The sequence below is a fragment of the Orcinus orca genome, chromosome 3 (assembly GCF_937001465.1).
Source record: "Orcinus orca chromosome 3, mOrcOrc1.1, whole genome shotgun sequence".
In the NCBI taxonomy this organism is placed as follows: Eukaryota; Metazoa; Chordata; class Mammalia; order Artiodactyla; family Delphinidae; genus Orcinus; species Orcinus orca.
This window is the reverse complement of record NC_064561.1, coordinates 30406344-30425989: the sequence shown is the minus strand read 5'-3', so window position 1 is coordinate 30425989 and position 19646 is coordinate 30406344. Positions and strand designations below refer to the sequence as shown.

The following is a 19646-nucleotide window of genomic DNA, read 5'->3' as shown; positions in this document are numbered from 1 at the left end:
CCAAAGCGCTCATCCCGCCGTGGCTTGTCTCCGTCCACGGGCCAACGGGAAGCCTCTGTTCCCGTGTCCCGTGGGGACGTGAGTGTTAGGCTGTTGTGTATTGGTGGCTGGAGGAGGAAAGGAAGTGAGACAAGAGGAGGAAAGGCCATAGGCTCCCAAGGACAGTCTCCCCGCACCGCTGGGTTTGTGGAATCCCTGGTCTGTTTTGAGCCATTTAACCAGCCGGGCAAGGACAATAGTACCCATCCTGAGTAGTGTCTGCGTGTCTAGTACTGAGCTAAGAACTTTGTGTGCAGTATCTCATTTAATCCTCACGACAGCCCTGGGAAGCAATATTAGGATTATCTCCATCTGACAAATAAGGGATCAAGGTCCAGAAAGGCTTATTAACCGGCTCAGATCATCCAGCGAGTAGGTAGAGAAGTCTGGATTTGAACAAGGATTCCAGCATCTTGACGTGCCATCATCACACTATCCTACTGGATTATGGGTTTGGATGAATACTGCCTTCCCCAATATCGTGGGCAACAGTTCCACCAAATGCTTTAGGGTGGCATCGCAGGAGTCACAGGCTTTCCAGCTGGATCCTGGTTACTCAGGCCCTGACTGTGCATGTTCTGTAAAGGCAGCCCTCTGCCCAGGCCCCACTCATATCCCCTGTCTCATCACAACCGCCCCCTTGCCCCTTTCTCACTTTGCCATCCCCACTTGGCAAAAACCCAGCCCCATCAAAGTGAACCCTCCCCTCCTCTCCACCCGTGCAATTGGAGCAAAACGCACACACCACCGCCCTGCAGTGTCATTTTAAAATCGTGGTCACGAACCTCCCGTGAGCCCTCTTGCTGCCCAGCGTTTATACTGTGTCTCCCTGGACCACTTACTGTCCTGCTTGTCTCAGTGACAAATTCTTATCCTCTCCTCTCTCCTTGCCCTTACTCTCCCTCCGCTGAGGCCCTCCCTTCACACCCAGTTCTGGAAGAGTAGAAGGAACCCCACAGCTGCCACGCCGCATCTACCTGTCCTCGTGGGCTCTGCTGTTCTTCCCGGAGCTAAGGATGCGCCCTCCCCACTCCCATCTAGGGCCATCCTCTCTCAAGGGCATCACGCCAACCGTTACTCTTTTGCTCTCTCCTGTGTCTCCAGTTTTCCCTCCTCACTGGATCTGGCCTGTGAGTATGCCAACATACTGTTATTTCTCCCCTGCTTTCAAAAAAAATTTTTTAACCCCATTTCTTCCTCCCGTTACTACATTATTTTTTTCCTTTGCTCTCTAGCAACGCGTGAAAGAGGTGTGTGTGTTCTCTCTGTATCTCAGTCCACGTGGGCTTTTGCCCTCATCGTTCCACCAGAAGTGTGCTCATCAGGGACCTCCTTGTTGCTAAATCCGGTGGCCGGCTCTCCATCCTTGTCCCTCTTGGCCTGCCTACAGCGTTTGGCACAATTGCTCACTCCGTCTTCCTCAGCATCCTTTGCCCTGACTTGGCTTCCCAGACCGCTCGCTCTCCTGGCCTTCTTCCCCCATCACTGGCCTTCTCTGTCTGTCTCCTTTGCAGATTCTTACTCATTTCCCTGACCTCTCTCTGTTTGAAGGCCGCAGAGCTCAGGCCTTGCTCCTCTCCGCTTTTCTACTTGGCGTGCACTGCTTCAGTGATCTCGTCCTATCCCCTGGCTTCGAACACCATCCCATGTGATGGCGCCCTCCTGGGCCTTTCCACTCTTCTCGGTGTTGTATGTCCGCTGCCGGAATCCACATCTCCTCTTGCATGTCCAGTAGCCATCACCAGTGCTGTGTCCACAAGCACGCCCCTGATCTTTCCTCCCGTGTCTTCACTGTCTCAGCTGAAGGCAACCCCATTCTTCCACTGCCCAAGCCAGACATCAGGGTCATCCTGGACCCCATTCTTCCTCTCATACCCCACCTCCAATCCTTCAGGACCTCCTGGAAGGTCTGCCTTCAGGAGATCCCCAGATTCCAACCACTTCTCTCCGTGCTCCTGACCTACTACCACCTCTCGCCCAATGGTTGCAGAATACCCCACTGGATCCCCCTGTTTCTATTCTTGCTGCCCTTCGTCTCCTTTCAACACGGTAGCCAGGGGCATCCTGTTAAATTGCAGATGACCGCATGCCACTCCTCTACTTGAAGCCTTAGGATGGTGTCTGTCTCCACCCAGAGTCAACACCTGGGCCTTTGCCTGGCCCCCCAGGCCCTCCAGGGTCTGCTCCTTGTCATCTCTTGGATTTTATCCCCAAGACTCTTCTTCCAGCCTCCTTTTACCCCTTGAATACACCCGCACGCCCCCTTCCCCAGCGCTTCGCACTGCTTTCCTCTAACCAGAATTCCCTTCTCCCGGGTATTGATGGGCAAATCTCACTCCCTCCCCTCATTCTGATCTTAACCCGAAGGTCACCTTCTATGTGACGACTTCCTTCCACCCTATTTAAAATCACATTGCCCCCTCCACTCTCTTACCCCCTCCTCTCCACTTTCCCTGTATTATTTTCTCTGCGGCACTTTACATCACCTCATATTCCTCTATATCGTAGGTATTAGGGTACATGTCATTTTCGCATTTTATCACCTGTGAAATCAAGATGCAGTGTATACTAGATGGCAGGTCATAGTCTAATTGGCAACTGGTTTTCTCTCTTAGTGGTACATGAAATAATAATACACTTCATAATCGATGGCATCTTAGACTCTATGAGACACAATATAGAAGTTACTTATTGATTATCTGATTCCCCCAGACTGGAATAGAAGCTCATGAGGGCAGGGATTTTTCTCTGCCTTAAATCCTTCCATATCCACAACACCCAGAACAGTGCCTGGCACACAGAGGCTCCTTGGAAAATGGGTGTGTGTTGAATAAACGAATGAACAAATGCATAAATGCCATCAGAGTGCGTCCAGTTTACTGAGGAAGACCATTCACGCCTATGAGCCGGCCTAAAGTTGACTGTTATCTTGTTGGAATTAATGTAGCCTGGAGAACTCTACATCACTACCTAGGGATCTTCCTTATTTTTTGTACATAGCTGTGTAATATTCCACCCTGTAGATATATTACAGTTTAGGCCTCCAGTCCCCTGTTTCTGGAGCTTTGAGTTGTTTTCCTTGACATCAGTCCTGGTCATGATGTTTTCTGACTCTGACACCAAAAGCAAAACTCAACAAGTGGAACTACCTCAAACAAAAGCTTCTGCACAGCAAGGGACATCATCAACAAAATGAAAAGGCAACCTACTGAATGGGAGAAAATATTTGCAAATCATGTATCTGATAAATATTTAAAGAACCCATACAACTCAATGAAAGAATAAGTTAGTGAACAAGTGAGTTATTGGAAAATGATCAGCACCTAGCCATTTCTTCCTCCCAGGAAGCTTCTGTCTCACCTGGAGTGGCGTTTTACATACTGCCCCCAGAGTACCTTGTCACCCCCTGGTTGTGCTTTTTTTCCCATTCTCCACAGGGAGGCGCCCAGATCAGCCTGGCTGAGGTCTGCCGGTCCGGGGAGAGGTCGACTCGCTGGTACAACCTCCTGAGCTACAAATACTTGAAGAAACAGAGCAGGGAGCCCAAACCAGTGGGAGCCATGGCCCCCATGCCAGGACCTGAAAGCACGGTGAGCTGGGCCACAGCTTTGCACCCTTCTCCTGCACATGCGGCACCTGGCTGGATGAAAGGAAAAGCCTCTCCCTGAATTGGAGATGGCTGGACATCAGAGGTGGAGTAATTATTAGAAGAAACTGAGTCTCAGAGACATTAAATAATTTCCTCAAGTCACACAGGCTTCCTCACCATAGACACCATTCAGTATGAAGACTCTTCCTCTAGGAAGCCTTCCCTGAATACAGCCCCCAAGCTAGCTTTGCCACCATGCCTCTGTTCTCAAACATCCAGTACTTATCTCTCTCATAATCCTTCCCAGATTGTTTTGTTATTGATGGTTTATGGGATGGTCTCCCTGACTACACCATGCTCTCCTTACAGCCGGAGACCTATAATTCCATCTCATGCAAACACTAAACTTGGCTGTCTTCCAAACTCTGTCTGTACATGCAGAGGTTATTCTCCAGAGAACTGCCAGTTAGAAGAACTGAGGACTGTATTTCCAATTTGTGTGACTCTACAGCAAGACGCTTACCCACTCTGGTCTTCAGTTTTACCCTCCGTTCACTGGGAGGGTGACACACTCTGATTCCTGCCGGGTAGGGCTATGCCCATGGTGTACAGATGGACCCATCAGCCTTTGTCTCTGCAGGATGCCGTGTCTGCTTTGCTGGAACAGACAGCCGTGGAGCTGGAGAAGAGGCAGGAGGGAAGGAGCAGCGCACAGACCCTGGAAGACAGCTGGTAAGTGAGGGTGTCCCTGGGGCTTGGACCTGGGCCCAAGGATGAGATCCCCAAATACCAGGGCAACCAACAGAAGTGTTCCTCTGTGGAAACGGAGAACCTCTCTCCCCGCGGGTTCTCTATAGGCAAAAAGGCAGTATATAGTCTGATACAGTAGTTCCCAAAATCCCTTCCCAGTTTGTCATTTTGTGTTCCAGGAATTACTCATGGTTCACATCTAATATTAGAGTTTGTCTTGATGAACTTACATTTATTTTGGTTAAAAAAAAAATTCTTAGGAAGCTTTATATTACTAGAAGTGGAAATAAGTATAATTTGTCATAAATTGAAGATTCCTCAGTAAGGAATTGCAGTTGACTGCTAGAAACAGAGAGCAGAAATAATGGGCTTAAACAAGATAGAAGTTTACTTCTTTGTTACTTAAAAAGAAGACTGGGAAAAGGCATTCCAGGGTGCATCGGTCAGCCCCATGATGTTACTGGGAACCCAGGTTCTTTCTCTCATTCTGCTTTGCTGGCCTTATGTGTGACCTCCATCATCAAGGCTGCTAAGCACAGAATGGCTGCGGAGTCACCAGCCATCAGGCAGGCATCAGGAAAGAGGAAAGACAACAGAGTCTTCCTGCGTGCCTTGTAACCAAGGAGCATTCCTGAAAGTCCCACCCAGCAATTTCTACTTGCTTCTCATTGGCCAAGCTTAGCTTCTTGGCCTACCTAACTGCAAGGGAGACTGGGAAATGAGGTCTCTTAGTTGGCACAAAATTCAGGATTCTGTTACTAAGGAAGAAAGTAGGAACGGATATTGAGTAGGCCATGAGCCAAGTCTGCCTCAGAAGGTAACTGTGGAAGATTAAGCGTAATGAAAATACAACAAGAGTATTCAAGTCTAGCTGGGTATATTGCTTGCCAAGGTTCTAAGACTAAGGTCTCCTCTCCCGTTGTTAGAAAGGAAGGTCAGTCAGTGTTTCAGCAATGTAAAAGACATGCTACTGCCCAAGAGAGACTTTCTCCTTGATGTAAACAGGTCTGAAGGAGAAGTGAACAGGGCACAGCTTTCTCACTGTGTGATCAGTGTTCTTTAGTCCCTTGTTTACCCACAGAAGGGTCTTATGACACACTTTAGGAAACAGTGATGTAGACTAGGGTTCAGATCCTAGCTTCATCATTTTTTGTGTAACCTTAGGCAAAGCATTGTTTTTGTTTGTTTGTTTGTTTGTTTTGTGGTACGAGGGCCTCTCACTGTTGTGGCCTCTCCTGTTGCGGAGCAACAGGCTCCGGACGCGCAGGCTCAGCGGCCATGGCTCACGGGCCCAGCCGCTCCGCGGCATGTGGGATCTTCCCAGACCGGGGCACGAACCCATGTCCCCTGCATCGGCAGGCGGACTCTCAACCACTGCACCACCAGGGAAGACCCGGCAAAGCGTTTTTAATCTTTGTATTGCAACATAATGTACATACAGAAAGGTTGACTTAAGTGTACAGCTCAGTGAATTCTCGGAAACAAAGCTACCCGTGAATCCATTGCCCAAATCGAGAAGCAGAGCGTCACTGGCTCTCCGGAAGCCCACACGTGCTTAGTCCCTGCCCTCCCCCTCAAGAGCACCCGCTCTTACGCAAGCCCTTCTGACCTTGTCTGATCCTCAGCTGAAAAGTGGGGACATCACACCGACTGTGTGGGGTTATCAGAAGGGACTGAAGGAAAAGCCACTGATGAAGTGAAAGCGCAAAGCTCGTAGCAGACACGCAAGAAACAGCAGAGATTCTTAGCAGTAACTCAAGGAGCAACACGGATAACTACCAGCTGGAAATGAGTACAGCCTAGGAACCTTGCCATCTGGAGGAAGTGTGTGTAGTTGTACTTCAGTGCATGTGCTCTGAATGCAGACAGATGTGAATTTGGAGTCTCACTCAGCCAACTCCCTGTGGTAGATTCTAGGGCTGGGTGAGGCCTGAGCATCCGTAAGTTTAGAAACTTCCTGGGTAATTCTAAGGTGAAGCCTGGGCTGAGAACCAGGCTCTAACCCTGGTTTCCCTATCTGTGAAATATAGATTCAAGAAATAGCCACTACACATGGGGAATTTTGTAGCCTCAAAAAATTACGCATGCTGAGCACTTAACACAGACCCTTACTCACAGGAAGCACTCCGTGACTCTTCTGTTACAGCCCTAGATTATATGTTTGGTCTCACACGAAGTCTTTCCTTAGTGTCTTTTACTCCAGGCGTGAGCAGGTGTTTTCTGGAAAGGGCCAGATAGAAAACGTCTGCTTTGTGGGCCATACGGACTCTGTTATATCCATTCAACCCTGCCATCGTAGTGTGAAAGCAGCCATAGATGGCACCTACACCAGCCACCGTGATTCTGTCACTGAAGCTTCATTTGCAGACACTGAAATTTGAATTTCACATCATTTGCACACACCATGACATTTCACTCTCTTTTCGGTTTTTTTTTTCAACCATTTAAAAATATAAAAACCATTCACAGCTTGGACCTTGCACTGTCCGAAAACAGGCAGTGGGGGCTGGATTTGGCCCACAGGCGGGTGCTTCTCTTCCTCCATGTGAGAAAGAATAGGACAAGGTTCCTGAATTTTTGTACGTTCGTACGTTTTAGGATTCTCTGTAAATGGGCTCAGTTTCTCACTTTCCTTCTTTGTCCCACTCCATCTGTGTCTCCCCGCTTCCTTTCCTTTCCCTCCCCCCCCACCTCCTTCTCTCTCTCTCCTCTCTTCCTCCCACCACCCCACCCCACCCCACCCCACCCCCCGCTTTCTCTTTCTCCTGTCTTTTTCTCTCCCTCTTCCCTCTCTCTCCTTCTCTCTGGCACACTGCAAAGGTCTGATGCCGGAAATAGGCCCAGGACCTGTCTTCCAAAACCCTGGCACAAGATCAGTGGTTTCCGCCAAATTCCAAGCTTATGTTGAGACTTTTCACGCCATCTCCTAGCAACCACCTTCTGTTCTCTCTCCCTTTGTGGCCCCCTCTCTCCCCACCCCTTGCCATTCAAACTTCCCCAGACACTGACTTACAAAGAGGGCTGGGAATCCCAGAGCTGCTATACTGGGGTAAATCCATCTGCAGCCCCCTCCCCCCAGACTGGAGGCTTCTTTTGGTCCTGGAATGTTAACTAGCTCTGCTGTGCCGGCTCAGCTCTGGAGTGGAGGGCTCCAGAGACTGGCCCTCAGTTCTCATCTCCTCTCCTTCCCCCTCGGCACCCAAGGCCCAAAGGAGGGGTGCCGTTGTTACTCCCTCCTTTTATTTGTTTAGGTTTCTTTAGTGCATATGATCGGAAGACTCGATCTTTTTTTAAGATCCACAAGCAAAACAAAACTCTTAGAGGATTAGAAAATATAGAAGAATATAATCGCAAACAATGCTAGAGTGAAAACCCTTGTATTTACCTCCTCGGGGACTTGTGTGTGTTTGTCTAGGACAGAGGTTGAAAAGTGGCCTAGCTGAGTCCCAGGGCATGTGTGTTTTATATTTCACCAGGCACTGCAGAATCATTCTCAAGTAAGATTGTCCTAGCAAATGCTCCACCAGCAGTGACTGAGAGTACCCCTCAAGCTACATCCTCTCTGATACAATATAATTGACGAGTATTTAATCAAGAATGTGTACGTTCTGTTTTAGCAGATGCTGGTAAATTGACTTCAGAGTATAAATTGGCTGCTCTAATGAACACTCCCCACAGGGATATGCCTTTTTCCCAAACCCTCACTTCATATTATCAGATACTATTTTTAAATTTTTATTGATTTTTGGCCACTTTTCCAAAGGGTGCAAAGATGTGACTAATTGTTTTTCTCTTTACAATTGAGGTTTTTTTTTTTTTTTCCCTTCCTGGAAAATACTTAAATCAGCTTCTTAGTCACAAAGAAGAGACTTCCCTAGTGGTTGAGCGCTTCGTGGAACTGAACAAACTTGGATTGGAAACCTGGCTGCACCCCTGAGTGGCCTGTGACCCTGGACAAGGCCTACCCACTCTCTGATCCTCCGCTTTTGAATCTGTAAAACAGAGACAAGAGTGTCTTTCAGTGTGGTTGTGAGACCTCCGCGAAGCACCTGCAGTTCATTAAGCCCACAGTCAATGCTGGTTAATGATGTGGCATCTACGCGATCCTCACCAAGGTGCTCCCTGTGAGCACTCATGTTTAATGGCTCTTTTACGAGTAGATCCAGGTGGCTGGGGGGGACTTCCCTGGTGGCGCAGTGGTTGAGACTCCGTGCTCCCAATGCATGGGGCCCGGGTTCGATCCCTGTTCAGGGAACTAGATCCCACTCGCGTGCCACAACTAAGGAGCCCGCATGCTGCAACGAAGGACCCAGCGAGCCACAACTCAGGAGCCCTGGAGCTGCAGTTAAGGAGCCCACGTGCTGCAACAAAGGAGCCTTGAGCTGCAACTAAGGAGCCCACCTGCCACAACAGCCGGTGCAACCAAATTAAAAAAAAAAAAAAAGGCCAGTGGGGAGAAGCCCCTCCATAGCGATAGTCCCCATCTAAGTGCCAGGGAGGTTTTCATTGCAGGGCTGGGGATGGAGAGCCAAGATCTGTTCTCCCTGTTGGGAAAATCCTAAGGGAGATTTTATGTTTATCCACAGTCTCACTGAGCCAGCTAACTAGGTGTCAGATTCTCTGCTTTTGGCTGGAATTCCTCCAGCTCAGTATGGTAATACTGTCTCATGCTGATCAGAAGCCTGGCGGTTATGTATGTCTTTGCAAAGTAAAGATGGGAATGGAGATAAATTACTAATTAACAAATTCCGTCCATTTGTCACACCAACTCCTTCCAACCCTGGAGCCCAAGGAGAAAGGATAATTATGAAGAGTATCACCAAAAATAAAGTCTCTTCAGCAAATGGTACAGCCACCCCATTGGCTATCCATATAGAAAAAAATAAATTTTGAGTACCATGGACAAAAATTAATCTGCAATGGATCATAGAGCTAAACATAAAAGCTGAAACTATAAAACTTTTAAAAGAAACTACCAGAGAAACTCTTTGCAAAGATTTCTTAGGTACAGCATAAAAAGCACAAATCATTAAAGAGAAAAACTGATAACCTGGACTTTATCACAATCAAAGGCTTCTGTTCTTTGGAAGACACCATTTAGAAGAAGAAAAGGCAGGCCAGAGACTTGGAGAAAATATTTGCAAAGGATTCCTATCTAGAATATATAATGAACTCTTACAACTCTGTAATAAAAAGACAGCCCAATTTTTAAATGGGCTGAAAATTCTAACAGACACCTCGCAAAAGAAAATATGTATGGTCAATAAATGCAGGAAAATATTCTCAACAGGAAAGTGAAAAGTTAAACCAGAACGAGATAGGAGTACTCACTCAGTTGAATGACTAAATTTAAAGATTAATAATACCAAGTATAGGTGAGGAACCAGAATTCTCATAATATTACTGTGGGAACATAAAATGATATAACCACATGGGAAAAACATTTAATCACTTATACTTACTGTCTGATCCAGCAATTCTCCTAGGTATGTATATATATATATATATATATATATATATATATATATATATATATATATATATATATATATATATATATCTGTAATAGTCTGAATTGTGTCTCCCCAAAATTCAGATATTCAAGCTCTGACCCCAGTACCAGAGAACGACTGTTTTTGAGGACAGGGTCTTTAAAGAGCTGATTCAGTTAACACAAGGCTGTTAAAGTTAGGGTGGGCCCTAATCCACTGTGACTGTTCTTATAAGAAGAGGAAATTTGGACACACAGAGAGATACCAGGGACACACATACAGAAGGAAGACCACATGAGGACACAGCATGAAGGTGGCCATCTACAAGTCACAGAAGGAGCCCTCAGAGGAAACTAAACCTGCCCACACCATGATCTTGGACTTTAAGCCTCCAGAACTGTGGGAAATAAATTTCTGTTGTTAAAGCCACCCAGTCTGTGGTATTGTGTTATGGCAGCCCTAGCAAACTAATACAACGTCCAAGAGGAGTGAAATCCTATTTCTACACAGACTTGTAGGTGAATGTCTATAGAAGCTTTATTCATAATTTCTAAGCAATGGAAACAATCCAAATGTTTATCACCTGATGAACAAAGTATAGTCTATCCATCCAATGGAAGATTACTCAACAATAAGAAGGAGTGAACTACTGATACTGTGCACCAATATGGATGAATCTCAGAAACATGATGCTGAGAGAATGAAGCCAGAGACAAAAGAGCATATGCTGTCTGATTCCATTTCTACGAAACACAAGAAAAATCAGATTGAATCTTTAGTGACAGAAAGCTGATCAGAGGTGGGCTGGGGCTGGGGAGAGTTTAACTGGGAAAGGGTACAAGGGAACCTTTCAAGGTAATGGAACATTCTTTATCTTGAGTGTGGTAGTGGTTACACAGGGGAATACATTGGTCAAAACTCATCAAACTATACACGAAATGCATTTTGTTATATGTAAAATATACCTCACTAAAATTGATTTTTTTAAAAAGTGTCCTCAATCCTGAAAATGCTTGGAAGCCCTGCCCTGGATGCACTTAAATGGCAGGTGAACAGATGAAAGTGGGTGCTGTGGGTAACCAAAGTGCCTTGTCATCACAGGAGGTGCGAGGAGGGGACCAGCGAGAACGAGGCAGCAGCTGAGGAGGAGGAAGAGGGGGAAGAGGAAGAGGATGTTTTCGCTGAGAAAGCCTCACACGATATGGTTGAGTGCCCAGCGCTAAAGGTAGGGAGGGCTGGGGACATGGGAAGGGCTGTCTTGGGGAAATAGCCCTCAGTCCTTGAACCTGGGCAATCAGAAGAGGCTCGGGGCTAAGTCTCATGCTCCAGCATCAGGGGACAGGCCTTCAGAGTGGGATGACCTGCAGAAGGTTGTGTAGGAGTGTCCCTGCCTGGAATTGGGGTCATTTCGGTGACAGTAAGCCAGGAGAGGCTGACTCATCCCCTCGTCTCTCCTGCCCTCTGCAGTTCCCAGTTTTCTGGGCAGACCTCAGTCTTTGCAGGCAGGTGGGTCTGGGTTCAAAGGCCAGCTCTGCTCCTTCCTAGCTGTGTAGCCTTAGGCAGATGACTTCATCCCTCTCCAGCCTTGGTTTTCTCATCTCTAAAATGGACACAGTAATACCAACCTGGCAGGTGGGTTCTAAGATTTTGAGTGAAAGGATTTCTCCATTTGGGTCTGCCCAAAGTGCAGTAAGAAAGAGGTTCTAGTCAAGTTCCCTTCGCCTCCTGCTTCCCTGCTGCACTAGGGTTACATGATATAACAGGCTTCACGCTCCAGAGAGATCTCCATGTTCTTTGACCTGCAGGACTCCTGGAAGTAGAGCGCCCCATTGTGTCTGAGCCGGGCACGTGGGGCTGGAGGGGCTGGAGGTTGTACACTGCACAAAGGTGCCTGACCCCTGGGGGCGGTGTGCAGCGGGGGTGTGAGAGGAGAACTTGGGCCTGCCTTCTGACTGCCCCGCACCGAGGGGAAGTCTTTCCGTAGTTTCTCCAGCCAAAGGGGGTGCCTTTTCCAAAATCACATGAAGGCCCTGTTTTGGTGAATCAAGGCCCTTCATTTGGGTTTTTCTTTACCTCTGCTGGTAACTACTGTGAAAGGACAATAGAAAACCTGATCTCCTAGTTTAAATAACGAGATCTGCTAGTTGCCTCCATAACTCCATGAAAACATCTTCGGTTCTTGGCCAGGGCCGTGGAGGCCTTGGCTACGGCTTTGATAAAATACGGTTGGTCTTGAGGGTGTGAAGTCCGGGACTTCGGTGGGTGAGGTACCTCTACTGCTTACGTGAGCTTGTAGGGGACTGAACATCTCCCACAGGTGTCAGGGAGGACTGGGGGCCAGTACTCGGGGCCATGGGCGCTGTCCTGGCTGGGCTGGGGCCGCGGAAGCCTCTGGCTGTGACTGAGGACCAGAGGCAAGGTGACAGAGGTGGGGAGCAGCTGCGGAGGGTGCCCGAGACTCTGCGGATACCGGTGGCCTCACAGTTGTGACCTCTCCCTCAGGTGGACAAAGAGACCAACACAGAGACCCCAGCCCCATCTCCCACGGTGGTGCGGCCCAAGGACCGCCGGGTGGGTGTGCCATCTCCAGGGCCATTTCTTCGAGGGAGCACCATCATCCGCTCCAAGACCTTCTCCCCGGGCCCCCAGAGCCAGTACGTGTGCCGGGTAAGCAACCATGTGGCACTCTCCTCCCCGAGAGCACCTGCTTCTCTCCCAGTAGCCGAGAGCCCCGGTTCTCACACAGCTCTGGGTGCAAGTTCCCATCACGCTCACCTTGCGTCCTCATCGGAGCCCGTTTCCTCATAATGTGAACAGACCGACCCTATGGGGTTGCTTTAAGGATTTGAATTAGCTAAAGCCTGGGAAAGCCTCCATAACCAATACAGGGCCAGTGGTTTTATAATTCCAGCCAACTCCCCCCCCTCCTTGTTTACACCCTGCCCTGCCACACCCCTTGCTGAGATCAGACTGACCCTCACCATCCCTGATGGGCGGGCAGTTCCTCCCCTTCCAGGGCAATTGCAGCCTGCAGCCTGAGGTTACAAAATAGCAACAGGCCTGTTATTACTTAGTCATGGGTTTAGGGGGTTTTTTAATTGAACTTTTTGCTAACAGTGAAAACTTAGGAAATTCAATTAAAAATTTTAAAAAATGAAGAGGTTTCAAATAAAATTCCAGTTTCTCTTGGGAAAAAAAGGGACTGTCTGGCCCCGTGGGCTACACATTCTGTCACAGACACAACTGGCTGGAGCTGAGCAGTGAGGGCCACTGCCCTTGGAGGGGTGGAGGGGCAGGACTTTCAAGTTCACTGTGGCCTCCACCTGGCCCTGTTTAACCTATTTCGCTTGCTGACCTGCTCTTTCAGGCCCCGCTGGATTTAGAAGCCGTGCAGTAGGCTTGGCCCCCTGATCCCTTTGCCTTGCTATCTAATTAGTCTACCCCGTCTGAGGGGTCATGCTGCTTGCTGGGGCTACAGAACCAAGACCCTGTTCCTGACGCCCAAATGACATATCGACATCCTTCCTTACCTCCTACCTTCCTTACCTCCTACCATGAAGAACCAACGAGCAATAACCAGAAGCATAAACAGAACCTTCCTGCCTAGTGTGCCAATAAGTTGTCACAGGAAAGGCCCATGGAACCTGCCCCACCGCGTCAACCTGCCACCCACCTGCCTATTGTTATTGGGGAGGGGGAGGGGATATGGGGGGTTCAATATCTGATATTCGGTATCCAAGGCCTCCAATTATAAGCTTGAGTAGGGAAGGTAATTTTTTCATAACATGACAACTTCACTAACTTACTGGCTACTTTTCAAATTAGTCCCCCCAAAACATTCCCTGTAATACCTCCCAGAAATAACGTAAACCTCTTCCATTTAGGTCAAGTGTGTAGCTAATATTTGAGCTTGTAAGCATCTGAAAAGACAATGTGAGCACCTGCAATTTAGCTGCATATCTTGCAAAAGGTACAGGGTTTCCTGCAGTCACTGAATGTGACTACTGTGGCCTCTCCTGTTGCGGAGCACAGGCTCCGGACGCGCAGGCTCAGCGGCCATGGCTCACGGGCCCAGCCGCTCCGCGGCATGTGGGATCTTCCCGGACCGGGGCACGAACCCGTGTCCCCTGCATCGGCAGGCGGACTCTCAACCACTGTGCCACCAGGGAAGCCCTGAATGTGATTATAACTTGAGGGAATTCGTGAATCACAAGTGAAGAATCCTGCAATTAAGCCAGCACACAGCTGAAGAAGAGGAAAATCCAATCCATGTTTCAAATGTGCATAACTTGAAGGACTTAGAAAAGCCCTTAGGATAATGGATAATCTGTTTCTGGCAAAATTACTGACTTTATGAACGTGCAGTGGAAATCAAACACAAAGTGAAGAATGTCACTTGTTGGAAACATCACACCAAAACAAATGAGTGTTTGATTCATCCTTTGTCATCAGGATTTAGAATGCAGTTGTAATTTTGTCAAATGGAAGATATGAAATGTAACTTCTGAAAAGTGTTTCTGTTTTCCAACTAAAAACTCAAACTTTTTTCCCCCAGTATTTACAATAAAACTCTGGTCTCCTGTGTAAATGGATTCGCCTTAGATGGCCTTTTTCAGGATTGGCATCCTTGAATAACAAAGAGCTCCGGTCCCATTTGTTACGCATCTTTAGCATGCCTAGCACTGTGCTGGGCCCTTCCCGTATTTTATTATCTGGACCAGTTTCCAACCCTGCAGGGCTGCAGATTAAAAAATTCCTAGTCTGCATGGATCACCTGCCACAGGCAGAAACAACCTTTCTGGGACTTCCCCAGCAGTCCAGTGGTTAAGACCCTGCCTTCCAATGCAGGAGGCGTGGGTTCAATCCCTGGTCAGGGAACTAAGATCCCACATGCCATGGGGTGTGGCCAAAAAAAGAAAAAAAAGCAAAGAAAAGAAAGGGTCTTTCTTAGCAAAGCCGTATATTTTTCCTTCTTTGTTTTCTGACTACACTTGAGCCCAAGCTTATCGGTTTCTTGTAGATTCTTACTTAAGGCTACAAGAAGTAGCCAATGGTACAATATCCTGAATTTTTTCGCTATCATTTCCCTTAAAACTCTATAGGCGTGCAGTCTGTCTCTCGAGATACAACAGGTAACAAGTGTATCCCTCTGGTTTGCACCCACAGAATGAGCATTCTCAAATTCCCAACAGGGAATATTGGTGTCTGTCCTGTGCCCCATCCTACCTCCAGTACACAGCCAGCTCCCCATCTTCCGGTCTGTGGTTTATAGCACCCAAGTCCTGTACTGGTCAAGGTTCTTAATAGCAAGCAATAGAAACAGACTGTGGGCAGTGGATGCGGGGAAGAAATGTTTGGAAAGGAAATTGAGTAGTTGACATATTCATCAGAAGGCTGTAGAACCAACCTCAGCAATCAGGCAGGAGCAAGGCGGGCCAGACCACAGCCAGAATCAGACCACAGCCAAAGACAGTCAAGGGAGGACACCCCAAGTGCTGCTGTGGAGCGTGGTCCCAGCTGTCTGTGCCACTGCCTCTGGGGTTCAGCACTGATTCCTCCGCCAGACTCCTACCGCTGCAGGAGGCCAAGGAAGCTCCGGCCACTGCTGCTGCTGCCACTCCTCCACCGCTAAGGGCTTCTCCCTGAGAAACCAAGAAACCCGGATGCTCATGGAGCAGAAGAGAATGGCCTGGTTAAATCCAAGAGGCACAGTGACAGAGAATTGGTCCAGCTAGCAAGACCAGAGCAGTTGCACTTAATTGTCAGAGTCTAGTCCCGTGCCTGCTTCTAGCTACAAGGGAGGCCATGAAAACAAGGCTCTGGTACTTTCTGCTTCATTCGTGAAAAGTGGGCTTCGTCTCCCACCAAGAGTCGTAAGAGGATGGTAATTAGATTAGCAACCCCTCCCCCGCCCCCAAATCCCTGTTTTCCTGTGTCATCTAATGTCACAAACAGCCCTGCAAGGCATGTTGTATTAATCCCATTTCATATACGCAGAAAGTCAGGGCACTTCGTTCTGAATACAAGCAATCCCTTCTGGCCTGATGCCACACGTCTCCACATCGAGTACCCTCTGCTGGGTGTCTCCCTTCTTTGGTCCTCAGCATGGCCTGGTGAGTTTCCTGGACTTGGGACCCCACTGGACTTTAAGTCCGTGAGGGGTAGAGATGGTATATTATACTCCCCACAGCTCTCCCCTACCCCTGTGTCTTAAACACCTACGTATTTATCAGCAGTGCTGGCACATGTGTTGGTCGGCTCACTTTGACCTGAAGGATACAGTCCTTCCAAAATTCTCATTTCCCTTTAGCTCCCTCTGACTGCCCGTTATTTCACCTCTCTGCTCCTCAATTTCCCTAGCCATCAGATGGAAAGAACAAAAAGGCAACGATATTCTCTACCATGTCTGAGATCAAACGCAGTACAACATCTTTAAGAAATAGTTAAATTCAAGGACTTAATGTAGCTTTCATCGCTTTTTTTTTTATAACATGGTCTTTAGTGCATAAACAACTACGACTCGGGATTTCCCTGGTGGCGCAGTGGATGAGACTCCGCACTCCCAATGCAGGGGACCTGGGTTCAATCCCTCATCGGGGAACTAGATTCCACACGCGTGCCGCAAGTAAGGAGCCTGCGTGCCGCCATGAAGGAGCTGGCGAGCCGCAACTAAGGAGCCCGCCTGCCGCAACTGGGGAGCCCACGTGCTGCAACTAAGGAACCTGCCTGCTGCAGCTAAGACCTGGTGCAACCAAATAAATAAATAAATATTTAAAAAAAAAACAACAAAAAATAAAACAGCTACAACTTAAGCATCAGTTGTCCTGACACATATTCTAGTTGGTATGACACATATTCTGTGAGTGTCACCTATGGATTGAAACAATGTAGGATAAATCCCCCTTCTGATATGATATCCAGCCCGTCTATTTGTATGAATCCACCCCAGTCAAGATGGTCCACCCCTCTGTCTGTATATTTGTTTCATCTCCGAGTCCTGCATGCATCCTGGGGGCCGGAAGAGGACATGGCCTTGGAGTCAAACAGACGGGACCTTGAACACTTGTTCGGATGCTTACCAGAACATTCCACTGAACATGAATGAAATACTCACTGCATGACTTATAAAAGTGTGTTAATGTCTCCAGGCCTCCGTTCCCTCAGGATTGTTTGAAGATTAAATGAAACTGTCAGTAAAGCCCATGGCACATAGTAGGGGCTCCGTCCATGTGGCTGTTATGGTTACTGTTGCCTATTTCTCATTCTGGTTGAGCCTCTGCCTAGTGTAGTAGCTATTTCATCAACGTAGCAGGACTATTAATATCATTATCACTAATAATTATTAATAACCGCAAAAATGCCGATGTGGACAGCTTCTCAGAAGAGACCTGCAGCAGTGAGCTGACAGCTGCCTGAATTAACAGACTGTAGCATCAGCCTGTGGCGATCCCAGTGACTTGAAAATACGACTCCGGAGAGAAGGCCCCCGCCTCACACATCCTGGGATGTGCTGCCATCCTCACCTCCCTCTCCGGTCCTCCCACTGGGGACACACACTGTCAGTGGAAAAGCATCTGCCTCGACCATAGCCCTGATCTCTGGCTATGGGTGAGGAACATTAGCCCTCTGGGGAGAGTCCATATCACTAAGTGACTGAAGGGTTCTGAGGAGGGGAGAGCTGTGTTCAGCACAGCCCTCACAGAGCGTGTCTGGCCCGTCTTCCCCAGGGATGTGGTCCCCGAGGCTTTGCCTGTGGGCTGCTTTTTTTATATATATGTCAGTCTTGACAGGGCCTCCATTTCAGCCATGAAAGCGGCTCTTGGGGCAACAGGGAAGAGTTGATACAAATAGGCCTTAGCGTAGGAGGTCAAGTGGTCAGTAGATCCTGGAGTCACACTGTCGGGTGTCAACCCCGCCATGCTGCTGCTACCAGCTCTCCAACCTTGAGCAAATTCGGTAACCCCTCACCCTCCATCTCCTCCCCCATGGGTTGTTGGAAGGGTTACATGAGATATCGCATGGCTGACACGTAGGGGTGTGCATCACTGAGTACACACTCAGTGTGCTTTCCGCATGCACTTCGACCTTCATGAGCTTCCCACGCCTTTTCTCTGGCAGCTGAACCGAAGTGACAGTGACAGCTCCACCCTGTCCAAGAAGCCACCTTTCGTTCGAAATTCCCTGGAGCGGCGCAGTGTCAGGATGAAGCGGGTAAGATGATCACCTCGGAGCTGTGTGTCCACCTGCTCCTCCCTCGTTTCCCCGAGCCATGTGTCCGGCACACACATCCCCTGACGTCTGACCATTTCTCCTCAGCCACTGGTTGGAAGAAAGTCGCTCTCGCAAGCATGGGGATACTTGCAAATGGAAGCTGATGAACTGTCAGGCCTGGGTAGGCACTGGGGAAAGTGCCAGAGGGTCACTGTAACATCGTTATTATGACCAATAGGGTTAGATCAGGAGTGTGCATACTGGGCTTTGTTTTCTTGGGGAGAAATCAGAGTCACTAAGAACTAATCAACCCAAGACATCACAGCCACCCATGGGAGCCTGCCTGAGGCAGGACTCTGTTCGGTGTGTGTTGTCTAGCTGACTGGGCAGTGGCAGGTCCTGACGGCCTCCCTGCTGGTGGAGAAGCCGGGCGCCCCGCCCCCCCCCCCCCCCCCCCCGCCCCCCGTGGGCTTCTCTCAGTCCAGCTGGAAACGTGCAGGGAAGAGGCCACAAGCTGTGCCCGCAGAGCAATCTGGCCTTTCCTTAACGGAGACTTGGCTGAGGGGTCAGGATGGGGCCGTCTTAGACAGTGGCCCAACTCCCAACAGGGACTTTCACCAACCAGTCAGGGCCGCAGGAGGTGCAGTGTGGCTCTCCCCACTTTGACCTTTCAACGCAGGCTCGACAGCGGTTCTGGCGAGCTTGCAGAACTAGAAGAAACCCAGGAGCCAGAATGTCAGAAAGAGAAGCAGAGGGAGCAAAGCGAAAGAGAAAGTGCAGAGAAAGGAGAGCGTGCTGACAGCCCCACGCAGGGGTGGCTGCTCCGCATATCCTGTGGGCCTGCTGCTGACAAGCCCCCCGCCCCCCCCCCCACCCCAGGTCTCCAGAAAGAACTAGAGAGAGCAGGAGAAAGAAGGCAGTGCGGAAGAGGCGCACCCGGAAAAGAGAGGGTGCTGGCTGCCGGAGAACGTGGACATGGCCTTAAGTGACAGGCATGTCCCACCCCAGCCCCACCCCGTCTGCTGTGGCTGGCTGGTGCTGCAGTCCCTGGAACACCACGTCTCCTTGGGAGCTGGTTGATGATGCAGATTCTGAGGCCACACTCCCAGACTGTCTCATCCAGGCAGCTGGGGTGGGGCCCTGGAAACCGTATTTTAATAAGCTCCTCGGAGGATTCTGGAGCAGGTGTTCCGGGATCCACTCCAGGAGAAATGATGCTGCAGCTGCAGAAGCTCCCGCCTGCTCCCCCTGCAGTTACCTAATCATAGGAGTGATAGCCCATCATATTCACAGGTCCCACCCACACTGAAGAGGAGGGGATTACACAGGGCTTGTATGTTAGGAGGTAGGAATCTTGGGAGCCATCTTAGAACTCCATCTCCCACAGTCATTTATTCTTTTTTAATGATTAGTGTTTTCTGATAGGAGGAGAGTTAATGATTATAGTTAATCAAGATCTTTTACATACAGATAACTGAAGAACTCAACCCAAATATAGCTTGAAAGTGAAAAAGGGAATGTATTGGCTCATTTAATGGAAAACTCTAGGATGTTGGACTGACTTC

General features: G+C 48.8%; 1 protein-coding gene across 1 annotated transcript in view; it reads left to right on the top strand.

Annotated features, from left to right (window-relative positions):
* WWC1 (WW and C2 domain containing 1) overlaps positions 1–19646 on the top strand; it is a 150064-nt gene that overhangs the window by 124868 nt on the left and 5550 nt on the right. The window contains exons 16-20 of the mRNA XM_004271974.4: positions 3477–3629; positions 4269–4360; positions 10972–11095; positions 12373–12537; positions 17989–18081. Coding sequence (XP_004272022.2) covers positions 3477–3629; positions 4269–4360; positions 10972–11095; positions 12373–12537; positions 17989–18081 — 627 coding nt within the window. The remainder of the gene's footprint in view (positions 1–3476; positions 3630–4268; positions 4361–10971; positions 11096–12372; positions 12538–17988; positions 18082–19646) is intronic.